Genomic DNA, 19,896 nt, shown 5'->3' on the forward strand with positions numbered 1-19,896 from the left:
TTGAAGTCAGCTTTCTCTGGTCAATAATTTAATCCTGTTTTATGGTTTGTGAAAATGTGATTCAGTGTAAAAGTGCAGCTTGGTAAGAAGATCTGAATTCTACTTCTCAATTAATGTCCATAATGATGATGATAGCCATTGCTCGTACTAATGAGTATTTTTCACACGCCGCCGCTGTTCAGACCACGTAGCGTGCGCTGTCTTGTTGTGTCTTCGAGGTACTCCCAGGAGGTAGGTACTGTTACTGCTCTCTTTTTGTGGTGAGGAGCCTGAGGCCCAAAGAGACAAGGGACTTGCCCACTTGGCCCCAGCAGATCCCAAGCTTGGGAGTCACAGCACTGTACCGCTAAAAATTCACAGCGTTGGGGCTCCAGATGCTCTGTTTAACCTGTGATCCTAGCCTTCTGTTTGTCCTCCAGATTCCTCACGTTTGTTACCGCGTTCATTTTTTAAATCACTTGTGAACATAATTGTTTGCCATAGTAACTCCTTCGGCACTTCGTACATGACTAATGTCTTCTGTCTTCTCATTGAGAGTTTCAGGCTTTAAGGAAGTTAAGAATGAGGAAAGGACAGTCCAGTTTCTTTTGTCACTTGCTGTTCTTGCCTAAAGAGCAGGGTGATGGCCATCATGCACATGTTAATCAGTGCGTGGGCTCATCCTTTACGTGGTGGAGGTCTGGAGAGTGGGGGTGTTACTGCCACTGCTGGCCACGTGGTATATTCTGTGTCCACTGACCCGGAAGCATGATTGTGTCCCTGGGAGAGGAAAGGGTCTAGGGAGCAGGGATAGGAGTAGCATTGTTGTTAGTGGAGATGGGTCTGCAGTCAGTCATTTGAGAAGGAGTGCTGGGCCTGGATCCAGGAGAGCTGGGTTCTAGGCCTGATCTGCCTGAGCTTGCTGGTGGTCTTGGGGAGTCATCTCCCCCCTCTGAGCCTCATCGTTACCATTCATCTGTTTGTGAAAAGAGCAGAATGAACTAGATGATGTCCAAGGACCCTTCCAGAGTGATAGCCTGTGGTTCTGTGCTTCTTTCTGACTCAGGGGGACAGACCTACTCAGGGCACTGGGCAGCCAAAATTAGGGCGGAACTAAGTCACATGAGGCAATGAACATAGATATCTCCTTTTCTTGGTTGCTCGCATTAGGGAAAAGTCATCCTGATGTAAATGAACTCCAGACTCTGCTCTGCTCACTGGGGTCAGCCTCTGGCCCTGCCCTTGATTAAGGAGGGTTGAAAGTGATACAGGAAAAAGAGTTGGAGGGACCTCAAGAGGATGGCCATGTTCCAGGTCTCGGTTGGGTCCCTGAGACGCGCCCCACCAAGTGAGGGTCCTTGACTTCACGCAGGGAAGAGTTAAAGAGCGAGCCACAGCTGAGTAAGAGTAGATTTATTTAGAGAGGTGTACCTGGAGGTGAGGTGGGTTGATTAAAGTTAAAGATACACACTCCACAGACAGTGTGGGGCTGAGTCAGAAGGCAAGAAAGAGTGACTGCAAGGTGCAGTGTTGCTAGTTTTTTTTTAATACATTTTTATTGAAGTGCAGTCAGTTTACAATGTTGTTACAAGTTTTTATATGCTAACACAGGAGAGAACTATTCCAACTACTCTGGGGGAAGAGCAGGATTCCTAGGAATTGGGCCACCACCCTCTTTGACCTTTCATATTTAGCTTCTGAACTGTCTTGGCACCTGTGGATGTGTCATTCACCACTGTAATGTGAGGACACTACAGTGAGTGTATAATGAAGCTGAGTCCGCTGGAGGTCGACTCTCCTGCCTGTCTTGAGCCTCCAGGTCTATTGGGAGTTGACTTCTCCACCATCTTGGTGCTGACCCCTGTGTCCTGCCCCCTTCCCTCCTGTCTCCAAGGCACAACTTTATCTTCCCTCCGTCCTCATCTTTCCCAAAGAGAAGTGCCATCTACAGTTCCCTTTCTGTTATCAGGCATGGCTGGCAGTACACGGCTTGACTTTGATCAAGGTCACTTAACCTCTTAGATCCATAGTTTCCCCTCTCAGTAGGTAGGATAATAATCCCTGCCTTGCCCACCTGGCAGATGGTTCTTTGGTCATAGAAGACAGTGTATGAGAAATGCCTTTAAAGGCTTCTGTAGATGTTAGCTATCTTTAAGGTGCTGCATGGATGTGTCAGTTATGTAAGGGTCTCAGATAGGTTGATACTTCCTCTTAAACAGTGGAAAGAAGTGAGTTCCCATCTTTACCCTGATGAAACAAAACCAAAATCACAAGCACCCGGCACTTCTGCCAGCTCCCTCGTTCTGTGCTCTGCAGTCTGAACAATGGCTAAGCTCCACCAGGGTTTCTTGGGAGGCAGTGATTCCAGTCAGATCAAGGCAGACTTTATTTTCAGGTAGACAGGGATTAGGCTATTCTGGGAAAGCTCATGAAGGTCAGTAAATTATTACTGATTAATAAAATCTGCATGTTTCTCCCATTTTAAAGGCTTCCTGAGTTTAGCTTATTGGAACCAAGAGGCTATAAAATAAATTGACCCCAAAACTTCCATAAAAATCATAGTAAGTCTTCCCATTTATGTAGTACCTTATACAGTATAAAAAGCTTTTACATAACCATCACAGCATCCTGAGGGGTAGGTGAATATTATACTCATTTTATAGATGAAAAAACAGACTCAGAAACAACTTGTGCAATTGTTGCCGGTGGATACAACTGGTGTTCCGTGTCCTTGTCTCGTCCCAGAAAGAATTCAGAGATAAGATGTAGTGGTTAAAAAAAGTAAAGTGAGAATTTATTAAAGGATGGATGGTACACTCGCAGGGGGAGAGGGGGCAGGCTCAAGTGCCCTGTGTTTCTTTGGCAAGTTAGTTACATAGGGTGTAAAAATGAATGGGCCGAATATCCATGGAGGAGGGAAGGGCTTGGGGTCATTTTCCCTGATCTTCATCCCAACTCCACCTTCCCAAAGGGAGGAGGGATTTTTGTCCTTATTTAGTCTGGATCCGAAGTGTCATGGCATCGGTGCATGATGGGTACTTCTGATCTGCAAGGCTAATTTTATTGAAATAAGGGCATAATGAGCAAAAGATTACATTCGGACACTGAAAATTCCTGCCTTTTCTCACCTTTCTTTGCTGGTCTCCAGGCCAAAAGGTGTGACCCTTTTTCAGCCCAAAGGTTCCTGCTTTTCTTTCTCTACCCAGGGACCCCTGGTGCTTACATGATGTATGGTTCCCTGCATTTGTCTTGTACCCCTCCTTTCTGCCCAATTCCTGCCATTTGGTCTGTGTCCCCCTTTCTCTGCTCATATCTAGCTATCTGCTTGCTCTAGCACAGTGTCACACAGTTTGTCATTAGCAAACCTGGGATTGGGGGAAAGAAGAGCTAACTTTTATTGAACTTTTGCTAAATGCAAACTGCTTTCACATTTACTGTCTCATTTAATCCATATAATTGTCTTATGAGTTGGTACAATCCATTTCATAGATAAGAAAACTGAGGATCAGTGGGGTTAAAAATAAATTGTTCATGCTTAACAGCTAGGAAGTGACAAAGCTGATATTTAAATCCAGCTGTTTGGCCCCGGAACTCAGCACTGCTGCACTCTATTGCCTCGCATTCATTTGTTCCTTCCTTCATTCAAGTGTTTATTATGCCTGGCAGTGTTCCAGGCCTAGGGTCTCAGTGTCCCTGACTTGCTCTATTTCCCCTGGACCTCTAGTTTGAGATATTCCCTGTCACGTGAATTCTGTTGGAACAGAGAGTGTGTTGGTATTGTACACTTACCTGTATGCTGAGAGAGTATCTATAAAATAGTGTTGTTGTTACTGCTTTTAATTAAAATCATGCATGTTCATTGTAAAAATTCAGCAGTACAGGAAGTTCCAAAAAATAAAGTACAAATGGCTAGGACATGTCAATCCCCTGGAGATAAACTTGTTACCATTTTGGCTAATGTGCTTCCTAACATCTCTTTATGCATATATATATACACGCACGTAAAGGCGTAGTAATGATGGAACAGCTCTGTGTACTGAGCTTTTCCATCGTGGCTCCGTGTGCATCGTATCATTTCACTCTCACCAAAACCCTGTGAGATGACAGTGTTACCCCACTTTACGCAGAAGGAAACGATGCTCACAGCAGTGCAGTCATTTGCCCCTTGGTGGTAGGCTCTCCGAAGCTAAAGCTTGAGCCCGAAGCTGCTGTGCTGTGTTGTGCCTGACACACAGGCAGATCCTGCGTTTTCTACCAGCTGAAGCTTTGTGGCAACCCTGCGTCAAGCAAGGCTTGCAGCGCCATTTTTCCAACAGCGTTTGCTCACTTCGTGCCTCTGAAACATTTTGGTAATTCTCGCAATATTTCAAACTTCTTCATTATTGTATTTGTTATGGTGATTGGTGATCTTTGGTGTTCCTACCACAACTTGCTGAAGGCACAGACGATGGTTAACAATTTTTAGTAATAAATATTGTAAAATAAAGGCATGCACCCTTTTTTTAGACATAATATATTGTACATTTAACAGGTTATATAGTGTAGACATAACTTTTGCATGCACTGGGAAACCAGAGCATTTGTGTGATCACTTGCAGTATTCACTTTATCGCGGTGGTCTGGAGCCACACCCGCAGTTGTGTCCGTGGTCTGCCTGAACATGGTAGCGTGTACATGAGAATACACTGTGCTTTTCTGTAACTTGCTTTGCTGTTTGATTGTGGAGGTGTTTATTGTACAACAATAACTCACAATTTGTAATAATCCTTTATAATGTTTATACTCAATAGTAGCGATGTCTAGGCAGACATCAGTGTAGGTCTGTGTTTATAATGACTCTTTGTGTATGCTAGACTTTATTTGATCAATCCCTTGTTGAGGACATTTGTTTATTTCCAGTTTTTTGCTATTTTTAAGTCACGCAAGAGTCAACATCTTGGTTTAACTTGTTCCGTGGTGGTTAAGAGGACAGACCCTGGAGTCAGGCAGTGCTTGAGTGTGATCAGCTCTGCGACTTCTGTACTGTGGCATTTGGGGCGTGTTACTTCATGTCTCTGTACCTTAGGTCTCTCACCTGTAAAGCGGGAAAAATAACAGCCTAACTCCTTGCCACTTTCCCCACGATGAAGTTAACGGCTGCGTTGGTGCGGAGTGCAGAGGGCGGTGTCTGAGACTCAGTAGCGCTCGTGGATGTCAGACTCGATCTGCGGGGTGGGAATGGTAGGAGTTCTTCACTTGAGGTGCCGTGGATTGCTTCCAGGGAGATGTCTGTGGATCCCTTCAGCGTCCTGTCGGGGGAGCACCTTCAGAGGGTGACCCTTGTGCCCCTAGAGGCCGTCAACTTGGAGATTTGTGTTTTCTCAGATCAACAAATGCCCTCGGGGCAAAAGGGGGCTTCTGTGCTCATTTGCCTTTTCAGACTTTTTTTTTTCACTATAGGTTTAGCCTAGAAATTTCTTACCATCTTGACAGCGGTTTTATGCCTTTAAAAGTGTTTGTTCATTTGTTTGTTTTAGCTGTTTTACCTGCCTTTTTTGGTTATTTTCACAAGAAGGGTTGATCTAAAAAACCTAGTTCACCATTACTGGAAATGGGAAGTCGCCTTTTTTTTTTTTTTTTTTAAGTATCAGGGCTGATCTCTAATCTTTAATCATATCATGACACTCCTGCAAAATGACCATGTTTGTGGGACACTTGGGAATTGGATGTAGCCACCTGCAGTGGGCGTGACTGGCACGTGGGGCTGGGGCTCTGGCCTCGCAGGTGGAGGAGGGATCCCGATGCCAGTTCACCCTACCCAGTGGGGTGACCCGCTTATGAAAGAGAAGTCAACATTGGCAAAGGGGTAGACACTCTAGAGGGGAGAGCGCAGCACTGCCTGCTGGCCCATCTCCCTGCCCTCCCACTAGTGGGTGCAGAGCAGTCGGGCCGGGTTGTGGGACCGCCCAGTACATAGTAGGATGTTTAGCAGCATCCCTGGCCTCTACCCGCTAGATGCCAACAGCACTGTCCCACCCCCAGTGGTGACAATAAAAATCTCTCCAGACAGTGCCAGGTGTCCCCTGGTGGGGGCAGAATCCCCCCAGTTGAGAATCACTGGTTTTAGAGCAGTCATTGGTTCTCCAACTTGAACAGGCATCATAACCCCCCAGGGAGCTTGTTGAAAAAGCACAGCTCACTGGGTTCCGTCCTCCCAGAGTCTCTGGTTTTGTTAGTCCCGGCAGAGGGCTGAGAATTGACATCTTTGACAAGCTCCCAGGTAACGCTGACACTGCTGGTGTACGGCCCCACCTTTGAGAGCCACTGATGTAAATAGAGCAAAAGCACTTAAGCTGGAAATCAGGAGACCTCAGTTGTGATCCAGCTCTGACGGCAGTTGTGTGGCCCTAGGCAGGGTGCTGTTTTTCTCTTTCCCTTGGTCAAAGTGCGAAGATAGGACTGACTTTTTTTTTAGATCACTTACCACGTTAATAAAATCTATGAAACCGTCAAAATCCATGTTCCTCTGATGTTATGTGGTGGCTGATTCTCAAGGTTTGATTGATTCAGTGCCGGTGTCTTTTTCCTTTCTTTCTTTTATTCAGTATGTACTGTGGGGTCCAAGGAAGGTAGTATCATAGGAGGGTTAAATGTTTTGAGAATGAGGCTTAGAAAATAACCAATTTCTCATTTTTGTCATGTTAGCAAGAATACATCTTTTAAAAAAGAACTGCGATTCCAAATTTAGTTGGCTGCCTAACAGATTCCCACTCGGCATTAGCAATCCATGGGCAGGCCTTTCATCAGTTTGTCCTCTTACTTATTAATTTACACCCCAAGGTGACATGCTGGGCGTCGGCACTTGCTGTGAGAAGGATGGAAACACCATCGCAAGACTCGCGGAAGTGGAGCTCTTGGAAACTAAGAAGCAGTGTGCTCTTTTGGATGAGGAAAAACACTACCTTGTACATTTCAGTAGGAAATCAGAAATAGAGAAGCCTGATTATCAGAAATACAATGTGAGAAAGAGAAACTAGCTTTTAGAGGGTAAAAAAATATGTTTATCTAAAGCAGGACTTCTCAGATTGCAACTGTTAGGTGTTCTGTTCATGCAGTTTCTTTGTCATCATCCGTGCTTTCCCTCTAACTCCTTCTCCCATCAGAACATGTGTTAAATGAAGGTTTCCTTTTTAGTGCTTGTAGATTAGGAAGGGCTTGTGTGGTCAGTGCCTAGACTCCAGACCTTCAAAGCACAGGGAGACTTGCTGTCTCTGAGGGCAGACCCGTGTGGTTTGATTTTACATGGACACATTTACACCCCTCCGTTACTTCCCTGCCTTCGAGATAAAATGTCTTCATCTCTGCCTTGCCAGTAGGGGCTAGAAATTCCCACAGTGCTCATTCATTTGGCCTCAGCTGTGGCCTGAATGTCTGTGCCTCTCCCCCAGATTCACCTGATGTAATCCATACTCCCTCTGGGATGGTGTTAGCAGGTGGGGCCTTTGGGCGAGTAGGTCATGAGGGCAGAGTCCTCATGAAGGGGATTAGTGCTCTTAGGGAGAGACCCCCGCAGAGCTCCCTGGTTCTTTCCACCACGTGAGGACGCAGTGAGGAGTCTAGCCATGCTGGCTCTCTGATCGTGGACTCCAGCCTCCAGAACTATGAGAAATAAGTTGTTTATAAGCCACCGGTCTGTTACGCCACAGCCCCAAACGGACTAAGATGGTTTCCATTTCTGAAAGTCTCCCCTGGACTAGCCCCAGAAATTCCCTTCCTCACTTATCCTCTTGAAAGACACTTGACATGCCAAAGCCTTTGGAATCCATTCAGTCTTTCAGTTCTTTAGAACATTTAATTAATCTGTTTGCTTATTCCTTCTGATTCCCTAGCCTCTGTGGAGAATACAGATATGAGCAAGACATTCCCTGACTCTTTAGATTTCTTCTTTGACTTGATATTATTGTGCTGGTTAGTGTGGGTTGGGTTTATATGTGCCTGTCTGTAATGGGTTTGGTTTGTGACTTCCAAGCACTGTTATATTGGAAAGAAAGGAGTGATAGGGGTGGGTTCGTGAAGTTAGGAAATTAGAGTTAATTATGGAAACTGCCTCAGAATAGCCAGAACCTGGGGGAGGGGGTCTGTGAATCAGTGCCTATGAATCAGATGTTCCCTTTTTGTCTTTGAGACCCGCCCGCAAGTGTGACAGTCGGAGAGAATTCAGAGAAGCACTGAAGGCTGGAAATTCTGGAAAATAGGGCCCCCCAAATTTCAGACTAGTTTGACCTAGCAAGACTAAGCAATAACTTAGAATTGACTTCAATTATTTGAAGAATTTTTACAAATTAAGAGGATGTAAGTGAGTCAAAGCAAAAATGGACCAGATAGGAAAGAACTTCTTATCATCCAGTTCATTGGAATGGATATAAGCTAGGGTTAGATATTTTAAAGATATTTAAAGAAAACTGCCTAAAACTTGGAGAAAAGGCGAGTTTTGTACACCGTCGGGAGCCTTGGCTAGCAAGCCCATCTAAGCGGTATCTGACATTCTTGGAGACAGCGTACTTTTGTAAAGTTAGATTTTAACTTATAAAAAATTGATAGGTGACAAATGATTTTTGTCCAGTAGACATCTAGGTGATTTCTGTTTAGTAGAAAAGATAACCTCAAAGGTTCTAGTTTAATGGCTCTGTACGATATTAACCAGTTTTGTATCTAACTTTGCAAGACTATTATAGCATTCTTTTTTCCCACTGAGTTTATATGTCCCTTTCGTTACCTTTGAACCAGCTTTGCCATCGTGCTGGCTCACTCACTAAGGACTTAAATCAGTTTTTAATTATATGCGTACTCTGTATTTATAAGAGTTATGTTTTTAGCTTTTCGAAAATTCTACTTTGACAGAAATGAGTACATGTGGAGGAGATAAGCGTCTTAGGTAGTTTACCCAGGAGTAGGGTTTGACGAATTTGACTTCTAGGTCCTTTCAGCCCTGAATTCCCACAGTTCTTGGTGACCTGGATAAGAAGTTGCATTTGTGGATCATCTAATTATATGACCTGGATGAATACTTAAAATTCCTGCTTTTTTGCTATCTCAGATGGCACAAAGTGGAGAAGGAAATCTCTTTTGTTGTTAATAATAGCACTATTATTTATTTACATAGCACTTAGAGTTTACAGAACACTGACCCACCTAGTGTTGTACCTGACCCTGTCTGTGTCTCTACGAGGGAGCAGGACAGAAATTATTATCCCCATTCTGCAAGTGAATAAGCTGAGACTCTGGTGAAGTGCTGTTGCCCAAGGGCGCTCAGCTGGTGAGGCCTGGAGCCCCGCCACCGCCCCACCCTTCACAAGCCAAGCGCATCAGCACCTGCAGGAGGGAACCAGGATTCCAGAGGATCTTGATGCCAACAGTGAGCCAAGGAAGGGAAAGAAACCGAATGCTAACAGTGTAAAATCCTGGGCCGCAGCTTCAGACACCTTGCAGACTGAGTTATATTCTGACGCTTGTACTGTAGCTGTTTGAGTCTGTGTGGTCTGTTCCTAACTGATGGGAAGGCCTGAAACATGTCTGAATCTGCCTTCACCCCTCCCTTCTCAGGGATGGAACGGTGCTGGACACATCGCAGGTGCCCAGGAAACAGCTCTTGATTGAATATAGGAGTTTGTTCTACATGCTTTTATGTCGTGATTCTCCCTGTATTCCTGGTAGACTTTCTTGGCACATTTCAGTCTATCTGGGTGACACTGGAGCAGCTGCACTTGTTCATTCAAAAGGATAATCTGCCCTTTCATTTGACGCTTGCACCGGAAAGAGGACTGCTGACTTAACCCAGTTGCATCTTTTTATGAAATCTTCTCTGAATCTGTGAACTGCTGATTCGTTGATTCAGCAGATACTTACTGACTGATCCTGTGTGCCCTGCCCTGGGGCAGAGCGGCGAAGGCGCGCAGGGGCCTCCTCTCACGGAGCTGCCGCTTCTTAGGCTCATGGTCCTAGTGGTGTTCTTAGTATTTCTCTTCAGGTATGTTCCGTCTTTGCTCTGCTTCGCTAGTAATTCATGAAACAACATGAAACAACAGTTGTAAAAAAGACTCTCTAAAACACACCTCGTCCATCAGCTTCTCCCTCGTCCAGTGCTGCCGCCAGAGTCCAGGCCCCGTCACCCCTTACCTGGACCACGGCAGCAGCTTCTCCCCACTTCCATTTCCTTCTAAAAACGAAAGTCAGGTCATGTTACTCCATTGCCTGAAACTCCCCGGCGACTTCCCTGCTACTAACGCCCTGCTTTCCCCCTCTGTCTCCGTCTCCCTCTGCTCCCTTCCTTCTCCATTCCAGCCACACTGGATGGAAGGGACGGGGCCAAGCTTGTTTCTACCCACCTTCGTACCAGCTGTGCCCTCCACCTGCACTGATCTTTCTCTTGTGTTTACACACCTGTCCCTTCTTGTCATTGAGATCTCAGCTTAAGTATCACTGCCTGACAGGGGCCTTTCCTGTCACCTCGGCTTAAGTTCAGTAGCCGCCATCACACTGGTTCTTTGCCCTGCTTTATCGTCTTTTTCTTATTCATGTATTATCTGACTTCCTTCATTAGGACAGGAAAGCTGCGGGCTGCAGGCTTCAGCTCATTCAGTTGAAAATTGGTTGAATGAATGCGAGGATAATTTTAATAACCTGGTACAGATACTTAGAGAGTGTTTATTGAGTGAGAGAGATTGATGCAGACAGGAATGCAGAAGTAATTACCAATAAACTGCAACTTCTGAGCCGCGGTAGGCTGAAAAGGGATTGTAACTGTGTTTGCTTTGTGGTAGAATGCTGGGTTTGGATAGCTTTTACTTGAAATAGAATTCTCAAAATGGAGGTAAGAGATGGCTTTATTTAAAACTTTTGTTTTAAAGTTAAATGTCACTGTAGAAGTTCAGGTGAATTATGTAATTTGGGGGAAGGAATTAACTCAGAGTGTGGGACTCACACATTTCCTATTAATTCAGGAAGGTGGGGTTTTTTGTTTGTTTTAAAATTTTTGAAAGGTTAGTTCAACTGGAATAAAAGTGCATTCAGTGCATTCAAAACATTTCTGACCGAAGACCTGCTCTGTGCCTCGGAATGTGCTCTGCCTTGTGAAGGCTTAGAAAGGACTGAGAACCAGAGCCACAGCTAGTGGGCGCTCCACAAAGTCAGAACAGCAGAGGTGGTGGTCCCAGATCTGGGCGGGTTTCTCCTGAGGCTGTATTTGCACAGCACACATGTTGGTTCACCTGGATTGTGTGTGCGTTTCTGATGGAGGCTGTGAGGAGCTAAACGCCCCAGGTCTCTCTCACCTGCCCCCTTCGTCCCTGTCTGCAGCAGCGCTCACCTGGTTAGACGCCTGACAGATCGTGGACAAAGGTTACTCCTCAGCACAAGCTGGTATGCGAGGTTTTTAAAAGTATCTATTGATTATCATAGGAATTCTAGAGTTCGAGAGATTACTGTAGGCTGGTTTTGGTCAGGAGGGGACCCGATGGGGTTTTGAAATACGCAGTAGTCTTGGCTCCCGTGGCGCGCAGTTAAGGTGTGCCAGCATTTCCTCTCCGCAGCTTTCAGATTGGGAGACTGAGGCTTAGACGGGAAAGAGTTTTCCCGAGGCTTCTCAGGCGGATAGTAGTAGAACTGGGTTCAGAACCCCCTCCATCACCTCTGTGGAGAGGAGGCTGAAAGCGCTGTGTGCATGAGCAAGGGGCATGGGTCAGGAGGAGCGCCCCTGCACCTGGCTGGCCGGGGGGCGGGCAGAGCGCCAGCTGGGTTGCCGAGACCCCATTCTGCAGACAGAAAGAATTGTGGGTCTTAAACTGGGAGGTGATTGGGTAGGTCAGGCAGAGGGGAGGAGAGTCTTAATTAGGGTCTCGGGGTGAGACCAGGGAGAAGCAGGCCTCTTGTTACCACTCAGCCCCTGCTGGAGAAGTGGAGAAGTCTGCATCCAGGCCATGAGAGAGGAGTCGTACTTCTGGTCGTGCCTGTAACCGATGTCTGTCTGGTCTGCGCGCAGCAGAGCAGCAAGTGTGCGGGTCCGAGTGTCGGGGCATTTCTGTTTATGTGACAGGAATGTTAGCCTCTGTTCAGGTGCCCAGTCTTTATTTGGTCGCACATAGCATCATGACTGTGTAAAACTAAAAACCTAAAAAAAAAATGGGAGCAGAAACATTGGTTGTAATGCCTCAAACTATGGGACATCAGGGCCTTAAAGTCTCAGATTGTCAGTCTCCAAAGGAGCTATGATGAGGATTCAGTACCAATAAATAAATCATAAGTTCACTCTTGGGAACTTGATCCTTTCACATGGAAAGACATGCTTCCAAACTAAGTGTGTGCACGTTAAGCTGAGGACCATGGTTTCAGACATGCTTCTCATTTAGCTTTCTGAGATTGTCAGGGGCCTGGGGACACCTGGTGTTAGCGACTGAGTTTTTATTCACTGTCTCCTGTCTGTTTCTCAGGGGAAGCCTCAGGCACGTCCGGTAACTGCAGTAGGTCAGGCCTCTGCGGGGACAGCTGGGACAAGGCAGGAGGCTTTTTTATTCTTAGGATGAGAACAGAAAGAGGAACTGAGTCCAGATTGACGAGGGTGTGTGATGACGTGTAGCTCAGAGAGCCCCCAGAAGGGTCTCTGATGGGGCTGCCAGGTCATTTAGGCCAGGTGTTCCCAGCCCGAGTCCAGGCCTGATCCTGGTGATGGGAGGGAAAGCCTGGTAGCAAGGAGGCTGGGGCTTTTCCATTTTTATCGGTTTTATGTTCATACCAGTTCATATCAGTGGTCCACGTAAGTGATACGTTAAAAAGCAAAAGGCTAAAAAATTACTATCTGGCTATTCCTTCATGTCACAAAGGGAGCGTAAGTCCCAGAGGAGGCCTGTGCTTTGTCTGAGCCTTGAGTTATTGGTGGATGGCCTGCGGTGACTTTTCTCTTTAAGCATTGTGTGTGGTCACAGAAGTGCCATTTGGAGAGGAGTCAGGACTCCCTGTTCCTGACACTTAGGTGTTATCAGTTACCAGGTGGTCAGTGGGAGTGCTTCGCCTCAGAAGCAGAGTCCCTCCCCGTCTGGTCCCGAGGCTGCATCAACTCAGGTTTCCAGCCCTTCCTCCCCGGGACAGCTGAGGCACTCTGCAGCCCTTAGAGGCCTCTTGTCTGACCGTGAAATCTGGGGATTAGCCAGGGCCAGCCGAATGAATGAACCCCAAAGGGTCGCCATGTCCCAGCCACTTCTCAGGGCCACAGGCTGCCTAACAGTCTGGAATGAGTCCTCTTCTGGAGGTAGCCGGAGGCAGTGGATCTTTGGTGTTGGGACCCCGAGAGGGTACTGGGGTTAAAAATGTTGGCATTAAACCCACCTGGGTCCAAGTCATTGCTCTGCCACTTAATAGCAATATGATCTTGGCCAAGTTACTTAACCTCTGTTCTCTTATTTGTAAATTGGGGAATCTCACAAAATTATGTCTCAAATATACTTGGTGCTAAGATTTGGTGATTTTTCACCATTTCTATCAACTCTGCTCTCTACTAGGACCTTATGAGTTGCTCTGGAAGGTATAACCAGCTCTCCAAGAGAAGGTTTGTGAGTCACTGGTGGAAACCAGGCACAAAGTCCAGAGGGTCTCCATCCCACTGGGCCCACCACACTGGACCTGCCTGGTGGCCAGGGCAGAACACAGCTGGCCAGTTCCCACCATGCCAAATGTTTGCTTCTCCCCATACCTTGCAGAGAGTGCCAGGAACGTAGGTTTTGACTGTTAGACCAGCCAAAAAATCCATCAAGTAATTTATTGGGGTCGGCTGTTTGCTAGCCCACCCCTTGAAGGTGGCAAGGACTGGCAGTGGGGTGCTCAGTCTGAGACCTCCTTTCCCTCAAGAAGTATGCAACCACATCCATCTATGACCCTACCAGGTAGTTTAATAAATTAAAACATTTCGTATCATTGTATTTGGTATGAGTAAATTGTTCTTCCTAAGACTTGGGTAATCTTTTTTTTTTTTTTTTTTAGGATTTAGGGCAGTGATTTTATACATACATCCATATATATTGTATTCCTTGTCCTGAGAATCACAGGACAGAAGTACCTTGCGCCCCCTCCCCCGGGGTGGAAAAATTAAATGAGCTACCTACCAGTGAACAGACAACTTCAGTGACAGGGTGGCCTCCCCATAAAGAAGAGCCATCCAGCTCTCAGTGCTGCCAGTGGGAGACAGCTGCGAAGTAACAGAGATGAAGACTGTCTTTACAACTGTATACACTTGATAAAGACATTCACGAGTCCTCCCTTGGTGGGTCTCACCCCCGTGCTGTGAAAGTGGCCTGAGCAGGATCCGCATTCTTCCAGTTTTACGTACGGAGACTCTAAGTGATCTGCCGGTGATCTCAGAGTTAGCAAGTGGCAGATCTGGGACTTAAACCCAGGTTATTTAGTGACTCTGACTCTCCTGTGTTTTCTGGTCTGTCATGATGGCTGCTGTCACTAGAGGGTCTCAGGCAGAGGCTGGCAGGAGTACTGTGGAAGGCGTTCTGGATCAGCATAGTTGATGATTGCTGTGTCGTTTGAGGACCACGGGATTCCTCAGAAGTCCCCTCCACTAGTTAGTCCACCTCAGTTGGCCATCATCACTTCGTTTCTTTAAAGAGGGCACTTCCATCCAGAGTACCTTCATGTGAGCAGACGCACTAGACCGCTTTTCCTTGTCAGCCCTGTACCAGGCACTGGGGATACAGAAATTAACCTCACACAGACCCCCTCAAGGACGTCACAGACAAGGGTGCAGGCAGAGTGCTGTGATGCGGTGCAGGTGACAGCAGAGAGAGCCACTGAGTGTCCTGGCAGTGGTTCAGGCTCCTGGGGACAGAGCAGCCAATGAGCAGCGTGGGCCACATGGAAGGGAGCATGCAGTTGTATAGGGAGCAAGGAATAGCTGGGGCCTGTGGGCCTGTGGGCCACATAGCTGGGGCCTGTGGACCTGTGGACCACATAGCCGGGGCCTGTGGGCCTGTGGGCCACATAGCCGGGGCCTGTGGGCCTGTGGGCCTGTGGACCACAGGACAGAGGGCCTGGCTTGTTTGGAGAACTGGGAATATCCAGCTGAATTGGGTGTTTGTGAAGAGTTTTAGTGGAAGAAAGGATTAGGGAAATAAGACTTTGTATGCTGGGCTCAGGAATTTTTACTTAATCCTGTGGGCACTGAGGCCCTCACGCAAGGTTAAAATAGAGGGACATCAAAATCAGACTAAGAAAAATTGCTCTGGTAGATTTTTACAGAAGGGACGAAACAAGGAGGACTGGTTACTAAGACGAGAGATGAAGTGAGAAACGCTGAAGGCGTGAGCTGCGGCAGCGGGGAGGGTCAGGTCCAAGAAACCTTTCTGAGTAGAATCAGAATTAATGACTGATTATATTTATGGATTGAGGGAGAGAAAAAAAATCAAGAGTGACTCACAGGTTTTTATTTGAGATCTGTCTTCCTTATAAATTTTATAAAGATTTACAGTCCAAATGCTGACGATTCTCCTTAGTGGTTCATTTCAGAACACAGCCTCGGCTCATTTGCCAAATCTCACCAGCTCGGGCTTTACAGACTGGTAAACATGTCTCTTTTTTTGGCTGAGATCTCATTTCTTTTTTCTTCTGCTCTGAAATTATTACAGCTGTTTTTGTACTTCAAGGAATTGAAGCCTGGTACATATTAGACACTCAGTAAATGAGGTCACGCATCCCAGGGTGATGTTCATGGTAAAGTGGTGGCCATAAAGGGTGACACCTGTGATTCCAAAGCAGTGCATACATTTGTGCTCACCTAACATTTGGTAGTGGAAGGGTGAAATGCAGAATTCGGAAGGACTTTCGGTAGCAAGTAGCCCGCTATCCGTCTACACTCCATTCCCTGAGCACTGTGGTCCGCATACCCGGTCACTACAGCAGGAGACAGGTCACTGGTCAGATAGCAACCGAACAGGTGGCATTCTCATTCCTTGACAGTTTTGCCCTCCACCCCCACCCCATAAATTTGGCAGGGCACAGATTGTGTGGTTTACCCATGATCCCAGGCATGTCCAGGGTTCGACTTACTTCTTGGGACTAATTCAGCTCACCGCCCGGAGCCCAAGCACACACTGCATTCATCAGACTTGCTGGAATGATCACATGGTTTTCTGGCTGCCTCCCCTGTTAGCTGCCGCTTGTCAGCAGCTGGCGGAGCTGGAGGCTGCAGGCCCCGTCTGCAGAAAGCCTTTTACTTCAGAATATTGGGGGGGGTGTGGAAACCCCGCCTCTTTTTTCCGCACTTTGCACCATCTGACCGGCTAAATGGTTGTCCTCCGAACCAAAAAGGCTACCAGACAATCTGAGGAAATTGTCTCTGACTAGGTCATGTTTGCATTTGAAGAATTCAGGTATGTTCTGGGGTTTCTACATCAGTCTGCCGCTGGGTTTTTGTTCTCGCTAGGTTTTTGCTGTGTAATGACAGCTTAGGCTCTGGCTGGTTGTCACAAAAAGAGGGTTCTTTTCTGTGGTGGGGTTTACCCCGGTCATCGGGTGGGGGGTGCAGAGGGGGTGCAGGTCAAGGGTGTTTACTGCATGCACAGATGCAGCGTGGATAATTGGTTTGATCGCGTGTGAATTTGCCGCGGACCCCACCTTGTGCCTCCTTTGAGCTGTGCTGTCGCTGGTGTAGAGTTATGAATACAGAATAGGGACTGTTTATCCAGAATACTGAGTCTCTTGCCATCTTTTGTTTTCCTTCCTTTGTCAAACTCAGGGAGCCTACTGCTCTTTTAGGAATTCCTAATTGTAGCAGTAAAGGTGCAAAATCCTACAAGTCGGTCTGCTTAGTCGAGATTTGATCTTGGCTCTGATTTTCCTCATTGTTAACAGTGATCTCGTGGCTGGGCAGTTTTCTGGGAAGTGCCCTCATAATGTTTTGTTAACAGGGTCCTTTGCTTTCATAAGCTTTTCCGCTGCTATAATTATTAACGTTCCAAATTAGAGTCTTTTGTGAATCTTCTTCCTTCTCTTTCCTCCATCTCTTCTCCGGGAATGTGTCCCTGGGTATGAATGTGGGAAGGGATGTTCCAACAGAGATAGTTTCTAAGAAATGAAAATAAAGGAGGTGGAATGGGAGGGTTGTCCGCTCGTTTGTGCATGGTTGGTTCCACCTCTTCGGAGAATACAGAAGAGAGCATGTCTGTTTCTAACCTCTGACAGCTCCTCATTTCTCAAATGGAATTTCTGTGTGTTTTAGAACTGAACATAAACACCCTACTGACGGGCAAAGAAGTGATTGTGTGGGAACCTCCGCAGGCCTGTTTTGTTCCCTCCAAATGTTTCTGCAGTAGACCCTGAAATGGCAATAGAATTACCACCTTTCATTACTTACAAGAGGAAACCAGGGACCTTTAATCAGAATCAAGGGAGTAGATGAGAGGGTCATCAGCTTCTAATGGAAAAAGCAGGACCACAGAGGTTGTCCCCGCCCTTCTATAAACTTGGGGCTTTGGAGCCAGGAAGTTATCATTTGTTTGCAAGCATGCCTCTGTGTTATTTCTGATGGACTGGGTTTGTGGAAAGGATGTTCTTTCCATGTGGTAACATGCTCTGGTGACATGGAGTGACACAGTGGCCAGGCTTACTGTTTGATGACGGCTCCATTAGATAACTAACAAGAATTTATTGAATGCCTGGCATGTAACATTAGATACGTCCTTAGGGAATGAATTAGGAGTCTTGGGTTCTAATCCGAGTTTCAAAATTAGCTTTTCTGATCCTTGAGAGTTGCAGAAGAGCTTTGTAAATCCAAGAAAGTAGTACCATGGTGGGGCTCACATTTTATTGTTAGCATTTATTCTAGATGGAGTGAGTCTTGGCTTCCATGCTGAACAAGCCTGGAGCCTCCTGTTGCATTTCACAGCAAGGAAAGGGGGATAGGCATCAACAAACGCACTCCCACAGTGGTGGCTCCTGGTCCAGAGCCAAGAGCTGGGCCTGAAGTGGTGGAAGGGGGTCTGGTGAAAGGGTGCTGCACTGCTAAACTGAGAATGTGGGAAAGTAGACCAGAAAGGGGAGTTTGTAACTGCTGCACAGAACCAGGCAGGTGGCTTTCTTCTTCAGTCCCAGGCTTGTATGTGTGGGGCCAGGTGGTCATGGTGGGGCAAGACAGGATCTCTGGAGGAGCTTAGCCTTTTAGCTTAGGTGAGGGTCATTCTCAAGCTGTAGCATGCCGCAGAGTCACCCTGAGAGCTCAGGGAAACTCCCAGGGCCCCACCCCCAGAGTTTCAGATCTAGTAGGTCTGAGATAGGGCTTGAGAATCTGCATGTCTGACAGGTTCCCAGATTCTCTGATGCTGCAGTTCTGGGGACCAGACTTTGAGAACCATCGGCTGGGGAAAAGCAGACAGATTGTCGCTGAGATGGGAAGTCTGAGGCAAAGGCAAGGAGGAGGTACAGGTAGGCAAAAAATCAGGAGCCAGAAGCAGCAGTTCAAGTACGGGCAGGTGGACCAGCAGGGAGCCTGCTGGTGGGGAGGTTAAACTGTGGCCAGCCACACAGCCCCCCTCCTGGGGAGGTCTGAGGGCAGTGGGAGGGGCCGGACCTCTGGGATGAGAGTCAGGGAACTTGGTTTATAATCCTGGCTCTGCTGTGTACTACCCTTGCGGAATTGGCAGGTCTACCTTAATCTCAGTCTTCTCAGCTGAAAAATGGGAATAGCAGTTCTTGCCAAGAAAATCTATAATACTGTTAGAATTAAATAAGGCAACATAAACTTACTTTATAAATCGCAGCACTCTTGCTCCATGAGTGTAAAGGGAGGGGAGGCCCCTAGGGGCTCCGTCAGTTTACCTGCATGTGTTTATGGGCCTCACCTGTGGACACGCTCCTCCGTGCACACCCCAGCTCTGAGAGCGCCAGGGCCACACTCGTTTTAAAAGGAAGTCTGACTGACACAGACACGTTTACCTGCTGTTGCTCCCTGTTGGCTAGGAGCTCCTTGAGGGCTTTTGTCAGTCCCTCTGTTTTGAACTTGGTTTCCTTAGTGCCTACAACTGCGTGACACACAGCAAGGCTTGGTAAGCAGTGGACGCGGTTCCTTTTCAGGAGGACTTAACAAGGGAGGAAAAGCAAGCTCTAGGTGCAGGCCTGTTTTGGTGCCACAGGGCCCGCTGAGCGTGCTGGTCCGGAAGGGCACGTCCAAAAGCTGACAGCTGACCTCCTGAGAAAAATGTGACGTGTCCTCAGCACACCCCAGTTGTTGGAGCGCCAGCGAACTCGGATCACATTGCAGAGGGAACCTCTGCAGATGGTCTCGCCCTACAACGTGCTGACGGTTGTCATGACTTGCTGGGGCCCAGGGAGAGTCGCAGAATCCTGAGAGCTTGAGAGGTCGTGCCAGCATTTTCCAGCTGGTGAGGGGATCTCTGCCGGCTGTTGACTACAAGACTGTATTGTTCTAACACCAGGCAAGCTGTTGTGGCTGGCTGTGGTGGTAGACACGCTTCACTTGTGTTTTTGCTTTTTTTTAAGGAAAAAAAAACTTCTTAGGTGAGATGTATACTGGACTAATAGTTAAGTAAACATTTACCTGTTACTACACACCGCAGAGATGGTCTCTGAGCACTGCAGGAGACGGCTTTGTGGACTACAGTGTAGTTTGTCTTCCCCCTCTAGACCCAGGACAGTTTCCTTACCAACTCTAGAATAAAATGTTTTCAATGTGATTTTCAGCTTCATAATCCCTCAAGTGAGAATGAAACCCAAATCAGAAACCACTGTTTCTCTGAATTCCTGATACTTACTCTGATTTATTTCCAGAAGGCGTGTAGTACCAACTCCAGGATTTAAAATCTACAGTTGGAATGTGTCAATCACATGAAAATGGGAAGTTAACTATTTTGGGTCTGTTTTGTTTTATTTTTA

General features: G+C 46.9%; 1 protein-coding gene across 3 annotated transcripts in view; it reads left to right on the plus strand.

The window, feature by feature from the left end:
- Positions 1–19,896, plus strand: part of EVL (Enah/Vasp-like) — a 135,133-nt gene that overhangs the window by 17,786 nt on the left and 97,451 nt on the right. The window contains exon 1 of one of the 3 annotated variants that reach the window (XM_064486247.1): positions 16,290–16,379. The exons of 1 other annotated variant lie outside the window; for it this stretch is intronic. In XM_064486247.1, coding sequence (XP_064342317.1) covers positions 16,357–16,379 — 23 coding nt within the window. In that variant the 5' untranslated portion in view covers positions 16,290–16,356. Of the gene's footprint in view, positions 1–16,289; positions 16,380–19,896 lie in introns of those variants that run through there. One more of the 3 variants, XM_064486245.1, reaches the window with a different exon arrangement.

The sequence above is a fragment of the Camelus dromedarius genome, chromosome 5, assembly GCF_036321535.1.
Source record: "Camelus dromedarius isolate mCamDro1 chromosome 5, mCamDro1.pat, whole genome shotgun sequence".
NCBI lineage: Eukaryota > Metazoa > Chordata > Mammalia > Artiodactyla > Camelidae > Camelus > Camelus dromedarius.